Source organism: Pseudophryne corroboree, chromosome 5, assembly GCF_028390025.1.
Source record: "Pseudophryne corroboree isolate aPseCor3 chromosome 5, aPseCor3.hap2, whole genome shotgun sequence".
Lineage (NCBI taxonomy): Eukaryota > Metazoa > Chordata > Amphibia > Anura > Myobatrachidae > Pseudophryne > Pseudophryne corroboree.
Genome location: NC_086448.1, coordinates 847,597,014 through 847,606,925, shown reverse-complemented (window position 1 = coordinate 847,606,925; position 9,912 = coordinate 847,597,014). Strand labels below are relative to the sequence as shown.

The 9,912-nt window shown below is 54.7% G+C and overlaps 1 protein-coding gene across 1 annotated transcript in view; it reads left to right on the top strand.

Moving 5' to 3' along the window:
• The first annotated feature begins 3,638 nt into the window (after positions 1-3,638).
• LOC134929706 (SCO-spondin-like) overlaps positions 3,639-9,912 on the top strand; it is a 583,357-nt gene continuing 577,083 nt past the window's right edge. The window contains exons 1-5 of the mRNA XM_063925285.1: positions 3,639-3,696; positions 3,909-3,994; positions 4,966-5,094; positions 7,558-7,720; positions 7,880-8,120. Coding sequence (XP_063781355.1) covers positions 3,639-3,696; positions 3,909-3,994; positions 4,966-5,094; positions 7,558-7,720; positions 7,880-8,120 — 677 coding nt within the window. The remainder of the gene's footprint in view (positions 3,697-3,908; positions 3,995-4,965; positions 5,095-7,557; positions 7,721-7,879; positions 8,121-9,912) is intronic.

The window sequence follows — 9,912 nt, the reverse complement described above, 5'->3', positions numbered from 1 at the left end:
TTCCGGATGAGGTCATTCCTACGCTAATAAAGGCTAGGAAGGCAGTGACGTCTAAACATTATCACCGAATATGGCAAAAATATGTTTCTTGGTGTGAGGCCAGGAATGCTCCTACGGAGGATTTCCATCTAGGCCGTTTTCTTCACTTCCTACAAACTGGAGTGAATTTGGGCCTAAAATTAGGCTCCATTAAAGTTCAGATTTCGGCCTTATCCATTTTCTTTCAAAAGGAATTGGCCTCTTTACCTGAAGTACAGACTTTTGTGAAGGGAGTACTGCATATTCAGCCTCCTTTTGTACCTCCGGTGGCGCCTTGGGACCTTAACGCGGTGTTAAGTTTCCTTAAGTCTCATTGGTGTGAACCACTGAAAACAGAGGAGTTGAAATATCTCACTTGGAAGGTAGTCAAGTTGTTGTTCTTGGCTTCGGCTAGGCGAGTTTCGGAATTGGCGGCTTTATCACATAAAAGTCCCTATCTGGTTTTCCATATGGATAGAGCGGAGTTGCGGACCCGTCCTCAATTCCTACCTAAAGTGGTCTCATCTTTTCATATGAACCAACCTATTGTGGTGCCTGTGGCTACACGTGACTTGGAGGATTCCGAGTCCCTTGATGTGGTCAGGGCTTTGAAAATTTACGTGGCCAGAACGGCTAGGATCTGCAAAACAGAAGCTCTGTTTGTCCTGTATGCAGCCAACAAGGTTGCCGGCCCTGCTTCAAAGCAGACTATTGCTCGCTGGATCTGTAACACGATCCAGCAGGCGCATTCTACGGCAGGATTGCCGTTGCCAAAATCGGTTAAGGCCCATTCCACTAGGAAGGTGGGCTCGTCTTGGGCGGCTGCCCGAGGGGTCTCGGCACTACAGCTGTGCCGAGCTGCTACTTGGTCGGGGTCAAACTCCTTTGCAAAGTTTTATAAATTTGATACCCTGGCTGAGGAGGACCTCCTGTTTTCTCAGTCGGTGCTGCAGAGTCATCCGCACTCTCCCGCCCGTTTGGGAGCTTTGGTATAATCCCCATGGTCCTTACGGAGTCCCCAGCATCCTCTAGGACGTTAGAGAAAATAAGATTTTAAACCTACCGGTAAATCTTTTTCTCGTAGTCCGTAGAGGATGCTGGGCGCCCGTCCCAAGTGCGGACTACTTCTGCAAGACTTGTATATAGTTGTTGCTTACATAAGGGTTATGTTATAGTTTTCATCGGTTTTGGACTGATGCTGTGTTGTTTCATACTGTTAACTGGTTAATATAACACAAGTTATACGGTGTGGATGGTGTGGGCTGGTATGAATCTTGCCCTTGGATTACAAAATCCTTTCCTCGTACTGTCCGTCTCCTCTGGGCACAGTTTCTGTAACTGAGGTCTGGAGGAGGGGCATAGAGGGAGGAGCCAGTGCACACCCAGAGTCAAAGTCTTTCTTAAAGTGCCCATGTCTCCTGCGGAGCCCGTCTATCCCCATGGTCCTTACGGAGTCCCAGCATCCTCTACAGACTACGAGAAAAAGATTTACCGGTAGGTTTAAAATCTTATTTTCTAAACATGTTTTTGTATTTTTCATATACTTTATATAGGGGGTCATTCCGAGTTGTTTGCTCGCTAGCAGTTTTTAGCAGCCGTGCAAACGCATAGTCACCGCCCACGGGGGAGTGTATTTTCGCTTTGCAGGAGTGCGAAGACCTGTGCAGCAGAGCGGCAGCAAACACATTTTGTTCAGAACAAGACCAGCCCTGTAGTTACTTATCCTGTGCGATGATTGCTGCGACGAGTGACACGGTAATGACGTCAGATACGCGCCCAGCAAACGCCCGGCCACGCCTGCGTTTTTCCAAACACTCCTAGAAAACGGTCAGTTGCCAACCAGAAACTCCCACTTCCTGTCACTCTCCTTGCGATTGGCTGTGCAATTGGAATCGTCGCTAGAACCAGTGCAAAACCAGAAAGGACTTTGTACCCGTACGATGTGCGTGCGCATTGCGGTGCATACGCATGTGCAGATTAGCCATTTTTTTTAACTGATCGCTGTGCAGCGAACAACGGCAGCTAGCGATCAACTCGGAATGACCCCCATAGTCACCCCTCTGGCCTACAGGTTAGTATGTACGTCACTGGTTCGTATACATTGAGGGGATACATAACATTTGTGGGTTCTCTCTGAAGAGAAACTTCCCACACATATTAATAATAGCCCGTACTGTAAGTCATCCCCCAGACACTCCGACCAATCTCTACTCCTCACCTTGCCCCGTACAGGTTCCCATTAAACCAGTGACGGGCGGTGAGGTCAGTGGATGGGGGCACAGGCTAGTCTCAGTGGGTAATACACAGCACAGGGGGGGGGGGGGCACAGGGTAATGCATGGCACAGTGGGGCAACACATGGCACAGGGTAATACACAGCACAGGTGGGCACAGGGGGCACAAGGTAAAAGGGGGGATCAGGCTAATAGATAGCATAGGGGGGCACAGGATGGCACACGGCATATGGGGGCACAGGGTAACAGACGGCTGGGTGGCACCATGCAGGAGTACTGGGAGGGTCGGGAGCAGACACTGCCGCCTCCTGTCACTGGCTTGTGGGAGGACTTCAGCTGCTGCTGCTGGGTCCTCCCCCCACTGGCAGCAGCACTGGGCTTTCTACAGGGCCGGCTCCTCCATCTGCAGCATAGGAAGGGGGCGGGGAGCAAGGGGGGGAGTGGCTGCTGAGACTGCGCTGCAGCCAGGCAGGAAGTGTGAGCACAGGCCACGCCCCCCTGATGCAGATCTGACAGTGCCTCATGCGTGTAGTATGGGTGACCGGCGGTCTCCTGGCCGCCGGTCAGCTTACCGACGCCGGGATCCCGGCAGCATACCGACGCCGGGATCCCGTCGGGGAGGGGCGAGTGCAGCAAGCCCCTTGCGGGCTCGCTGCGCTCGCCACGCTGCGGGCTCGGTGGCGACCTGCGGTAGCCACGGGTTCTATTCCCACTCTATGGGTGTCGTGGACACCCACGAGTGGAAATAGTCCCTGTTGGTCGGCATGCCGACCATCGGGATACTGAGCCGGCGGGATGGTGGAGGAGGTCATGTGACTGTCGGTCAGCAGACCGGCGGTCACATGAATACCACCCCTCCTCACATAGGCTGCAGCACGGTCCGGCTCCCAGTCCCAGGCAGTGTGGGGGGGTGGGGGGGCACACGACACACCACACACACCGCACCCATGTTTTAATACTTACCTTTCCGGAGTCCCGCTTCAGGTGATGCAGCCTCGGCAAAAATCACTGCCAAAACGGCTGCAGCGCATGTGTAGTTGTGAATTTAGTCTCTGGAACATAGCGGGCGCCATGTTTCCGGAGACCTGCGCATGCGCAGTAGACTCTGGTACATAGCTGGAACCGACTGCACCAGCGAGAGGAGGGGGCCCACCTGAAGTATGCACAGGGGCCCCCTTCTCTGTTAAAATGCCCTGCTTCCATACTTGTTACATGGGGGCCTATTCATGAAGCAGTGAAGAGAGTCGAAACGTTGCCCATGGCAACCAATCAGCTCCTACTTTTGATTTTATAGAATTAACTTGATAAATGTAACATCAGTGCTGATTGGTTGCCATGGGCAACTTCTCCACTGGCTCACTTCTCCCCTCTTATCACTGCTTCATGAATGGACCCCATGCTGGTCTCTATAAGTGTGCCGCACTACATGTACAAACTGCCTGTTAGTGAGCACTGGGCAGAGAGAGCGGCCTGGGCCCATCCAAGCACTGTACTTCTACCCTCTGATGCCTCGTCCCATTACTACCTACCGGCTACCTCTGTGTGACTGACATGAGGGCCGCCCCGGCCTTGTGGCTTATCCACCTCAGGAAACTCTGCCCTCAGTATCCTGCCCGCTGACCTCCTCTCTAACCATCCCGTATTACATCCTGTCTAGATGACTTCACCCAGGCCAGGGGCAGTGTCTCCCCCAACGCCGCTGCATTTGGAAATTCCTGGAGGCTCCGGGATATCGGCGCTGAGGTATGAAACAGCAGACAGACCAGACTGTACCCCAATAATTACCCTACGACCCCTGTATGGCCAGCTGAGGGGACTGGCCCCCAAAGAGGGCACTGGGCTCATTCAGAGATGGATGTAAGAGCAAAATAGGAAAAACCATTCTGCACTGCGGGGGCGGAGACTTATAGCTGGGGGTGGGGTAAAGCTGTCCAGCATGTGTGGGCTACATGCAGAAGCAGCCAGTATTTACCCTGCATGCACACATAGAAATGTATGTGCCCCCCTTGCACTGCAGCATGGTTTGGCCGGGTGTGAATTGCACCTTTGGTTTTTTGCTCTGACAGTTACCTCTGAGTAAGGCCACACGTTCCACCATGATTACATGTCCACCAACGCAGGTAGATAACCTCCACATTCCCTTTATATGATAGCCAGTGTAACTCAGGCACTGGTGCTGTGGGTGAGACTGAGATTATTGCCCCCCCCCCCCCCCCCCCGCACCCCCTTCCCTTACCTCCTGTCACCTGCCCTTTCCTCTCCTCACTGCTTCCACCTCTCTACAAGTCATGCCCACGCTCACCCGTGACCCGAACCCCTTCTCCCTGCCCTTCTCCCACTGGGACTATTGTCTGCTGTGGTGACTGTGATGATATGATGTGTCCCTTAGAGGGCGCTCTGCTAGTGCTGCATTACTCATAGGACGAGGAGCTGTCACAATAACCAGTCCTTCATATAACCATAAGCGTTCCCTAGTGAAATCAATGCTGTAATGGAGCTGGAATAAAGTATTCATAGTCATTGTACATTTGTGTGTAGGAGCCCGCACTGTGTCATGTTCTATCACACTGGTATGAGGAGTCCAGCAGCAGCGCCCCATAGGCTATAGAGAGATCAGCAGAGAATGGCATATTGGGGGGCTGTAGCATTATAAAGGATATTACAGCTGCCACAGTGAGGTCCTCAGCCACTGACCCTGGTCTCTTCTCGCCCAGCTGACCTGCGAGGATGTCCCCGAGTTGGGTCACAGCTGTGAGCAGCCAGGACAAGAAGCCATCAGGACGGAGGCCGAAGCCATCTGCAGAAAGCTCCTGAGCTCCACGTTCAGTCACTGTCACCACAAGGTAAACTACAGGGCTTATTCAGGGTGATGCTGGGAAATAGCGTCCGCCACAGTGACACACAGGGCGGACTCACCTGGCTCAGGATCTCCTGTGTCTGGGAGGCCAGGATCTCCTGTGTCTGGGAGGCCAGGATCTCCTGTGTCTGGGAGGCCAGGATCTCCTGTGTCTGGGAGGCCAGGATCCCCTGTGTCTTGGAGGCCAGGATCCCCTGTGACTGGGAGGCCAGGATCCCCTGTGTCTGGGAGGCCAGGATCTCCTGTGTCTGGGAGGCCAGGATCTCCTGTGTCTTAGAGGCCAGGATCCCCTGTGTCTGGGAGGCCAGGATCCCCTGTGTCTGGGAGGCCAGGATCTCCTGTGTCTGGGAGGCCAGGGTCTTGGCGCAAACAGTCACCAGATGTATAATGGGAGAAACGGGGGAGGGGGGCGGAATATAGGGGATGTAGTTAGCATGTCGGCATTTGGAATCCCGACACGCCAGACATGAATGTACAAATACTGATTAATTTCGACACACAGAATATTTCCATGTTCATTTTACCGCTTCATTTTCACAATTTCTCTGTTTTGTTCATTCACGTTACATGTATTCTGCAGTATTTCTGATTTGTATTGTTAATATCCTCTTTATACATAGGGTCATCGTCACGGTATAGGGGGCAGATGTACTACGTCTTGGAGAGAGATAAAGTGCCAACCAATCAGCTCCTAACTGCCATTTTGTAACACGGCAGGAGCTGATTGGCTGGTTCTTTATCTGTCTCCGAGCCGTATTACATCTCCCATATAACATATTACACATTTCCTAGTGTAGTCACCATCACGTCATGTAGGGTGCGATGTACTAAAGGGAAAAGGCTCGCATTTCCCACCTGTACCCATCTCCGGAACGTGCTGCATTCTGGGGCCCAGCTTTTGCCTGCATTGGCCGATAGACGCCTGTGGGCTTCTCTATGTATTTTCCTGGAGAGGGATCCAATCGGATCCCTCCCAGCACCTCTCGCGGCCACTGCGTCCCTCTGGCATGTGCAGAACCCAGATGTCCCATCATTTACATTGTAATTCTACACACAGGAAAGGTAAGTGCGCGATGTGTGGCGGGATGTAGCACACTGCGATGCTTAGTACATCCCACCAATAAACGTGAGGACCAACTCGCATACTGAGGGGTATATTTACTAAAGTGCGGGTTTATAGAAGTGGAGATGTTGCCCATAGCAACCACTCAGATTCTAGCTATTATCTTCTAGATAAATGATAAGTAGAATGTAATTGGTTGCTACGGGCAACATCTCCACTTCTGTAACCCTGCACCTTTAGTGAATATCCTTCTCTCATTATACTCCTTGTCAGAGTGGCGGAGTAATAGCTCCCTGGGCCGGAATCTGAGCCGCGGGCGATCTGGGCGTAATGCCGGTGTTCATGTAGCTGAGAGATTTTTATTTGCAGATGCGCAACATATTCTGAAACCTCCTACAGCGCCTGCGTTACACAGACGGCCCGATTCAGAGGTGGACGCAGTTTGTGTCACTCGTGCGCAATATATTCTGGAATCCCTTGCGGCGCACGCGTTGCCCTGAGTGTGGGCACAACTGCGCTATTGCATACAGGAGCGCAGGTAACACAACCGGAGAGGCAAAGCGATGGGAATTCCCGGGCCGTGGCCTGAATGGAGCGTAAACAAATCCACCGTGTGGGCGTGGTATGGGAGTGGGCGTGTCACTGCAAGCGGGCGACGTTCTCAGATGCGCAGTCATTTTCACAGCGGCCACGTTCAGACAGGTTCTCTGACGCGCTTCTGCATGCAGGAAATGGGCGTCTCTCACGCTGGCGCACAGGGGGAAGGCTGAGACGAGCATTTGCGTATTAGCGCACCCTCCACTATGACAAATGGCACTAGAGCACACATAGCAGCGCCCACCTCTGTAACGCCGCCAGTGTAAGCGCAGCGGTAGGCGCGGTCAGGCAGACACTTGCCATAGAACCGGTGCAGCAGCAGATTGTATATAAGGACGCACCAATCGGTATTACAGCGTGTATGGCGCTAAAAGTGGGCGTCGCAGACCTTCCACCTCCGGCGGCACGGATATTCACGAGGGAAGGCGTTTATTCCAGCATTTGCAGACACCCATAGACGGGCGACCTCCATTAGACGTTCCTGCACTTGTGAGTGGGGCTCGGAATCAGGCCTGTGTGCCCCTTATCCGTCACACCCCATAGCAGTGCGCAGAGATAACGGGCGATGTTGGGGTGCCATGTTCTACCACGATGTCCGCAGCCGACCACGGCAGAGAATGGTGTCTGCACCTAATCCTCCTGCGATATTTATCTACACCCCTTACAGTAGTGTGTGGTGACCCGCCATCACCTTCCTGGTACCTGCATGGGGTGTCGGGGTAACTGGCGATGTATTCTGTCCTCCTTTACTTCCCCCGTTCATATACCTGCGTTCTGTCTCATTGCAAGGTGGACCCCAGCGGCTACTATGACGCATGTATGTACACCTACTGCCAGGACGCAGGCCCAACGCCCAACAGACTGTCTTCCGTGTGCCAAACGTTCACCAGCTACGCCCGGGAATGTGCCCAGCACAAGATCAGCATCACGTGGCGCAGGTCCGGCTTCTGCGGTCAGTATGGGGGCAGTTCATTGTGTTATTATTACGTGGAAATGTATAAATGACGCCTGTAGACCCTCAGGGGCCCAGTGCTGTGTCATGTGCCTTAGATAAGGCCGCTGGGCCCCAGAGCTACCAATCAGAGTGTCTGATGGTCCGTGTCCTCCGCAGAAAAGGAATGCCTGCTGGGCAAGCAATACTCGGACTGTGTGTCCGCCTGTCCGGCCAGCTGCGCCGCCGTGGGGAGCTATGAGGACGGGCAGTGCCGGGATGAGTGCGTCAGCGGCTGTGAGTGCCCAGCGGGTCTGTACCTGGAGGACGGCCTCTGTGTGTCGGAGGAGAACTGTCCCTGTTATTACCGACGGCGAAGATTCTCTCCGGGAGAGACCATCCAGCAGAGATGCAACCACTGGTGAGTGTTCTCCTGTCCTGTGTAACACGGCGCTCCTTACTATGCGGCTGAGGTGCTCGCCATGCCGATGTTTGCGCAGCTGGCCGATGTTCTTTCTAATGCGCATGCGTCAGTCGCACCGCACATGTGCCGCGATGGTCCTGCCATGACGGTCATAGTGCGGATTAGGACACAAAGGATGGTATTCAATTCTTTCCGCCCCCTACCACACCCATTCTGTTTCTGCTGGCGGGCGTGGTATCATCATTTCAGGTCGCCACCCCTCGGGATAATAAGGCGCCCAACCCTTTACACAGCTAAACCGGATTACTATGGGCGCAATATGTGCATTAACAGGAATCACTTTACAAAGGAGATTGGGCGTGATATATCATATGAATACCCCCCATAGTGACTGACAGCCAGCGACAGGGGGAGGTAACGGGGGAGGGGTGTATAACAAGCAGCCAGCAACAGTGGGAGGTAACGGGGGAGGGGTGTATAACACGCAGCCAGCGACAGGGGGAGGTAACGGGGGAGGGGTGTATAACACGCAGCCAGCGACAGGGGGAGGTAACGGGGGAGGAGTGTGTAACACGCAGCCAGCGACAGGGGGAGGTAATGGGGGAGGGGTGTGTAACACGCAGCCAGCGTCAGGGGTAGGTAACGGGGGAGGGGTGTGTAACACGCAGCCAGCGACAGGGGGAGGTAACGGGGGAGGAGTGTGTAACACGCAGCCAGCGACAGGGGGAGGTAATGGGGGAGGGGTGTGTAACACGCAGCCAGCGACAGGGGGAGGTAATGGGGGAGGGGTGTATAACACGCAGCCAGCGACAGGGGGAGGTAACGGGGGAGGGGTGTATAACAAGCAGCCAGCGACAGTGGGAGGTAACGGGGGAGGGGTGTATAACACGCAGCCAGCGACAGGGGGAGGTAACGGGGGAGGGGTGTATAACACGCAGCCAGCGACAGGGGGAGGTAACGGGGGAGGAGTGTGTAACACGCAGCCAGCGACAGGGGGAGGTAATGGGGGAGGGGTGTATAACACGCAGCCAGCGACAGGGGGAGGTAACGGGGGAGGGGTGTATAACACGCAGCCAGCGACAGGGGGAGGTAACGGGGGAGGAGTGTGTAACACGCAGCCAGCGACAGGGGGAGGTAATGGGGAAGGGGTGTGTAACACGCAGCCAGCGTCAGGGGGAGGTAACGGGGGAGGGGTGTGTAACACGCAGCCAGCAACAGGGGGAAGTAACGGGGGAGGGCTGTATAACACGCAGCCAGTGACAGGGGGAGGTAACGGGGGAGGGGTGTGTAACACGCAGCCAGTGACAGGGGGAGGTAACGGGGGAGGGGTGTATAACACGCAGCCAGCGTCAGGGGGAGGTAACGGGGGAGGGGTGTGTCACACGCAGCCAGCAACAGGGGGAGGTAACGGGGGAGGGCTGTATAACACGCAGCCAGCGACAGGGGGAGGTAACGGGGGAGGGGTGTATAACACGCAGCCAGTGACAGGGGGAGGTAACGGGGGAGGGGTGTGTAACACGCAGCCAGCGACAGGGGGAGGTAACGGGGGAGGGGTATATAACACGCAGCCAGCGACAGGGGGAGGTAACGGGGGAGGGGTGTATAACACGCAGCCAGCGACAGGGGGAGGTAACGGGGGAGGGGTGTATAACACGCAGCCAGTGACAGGGGGAGGTAACGGGGGAGGGGTGTATAACACGCAGCCAGTGACAGGGGGAGGTAACGGGGGAGGGGTGTGTAACACGCAGCCAGCGACAGGGGGAGGTAACGGGGGAGGGCTGTATAACAC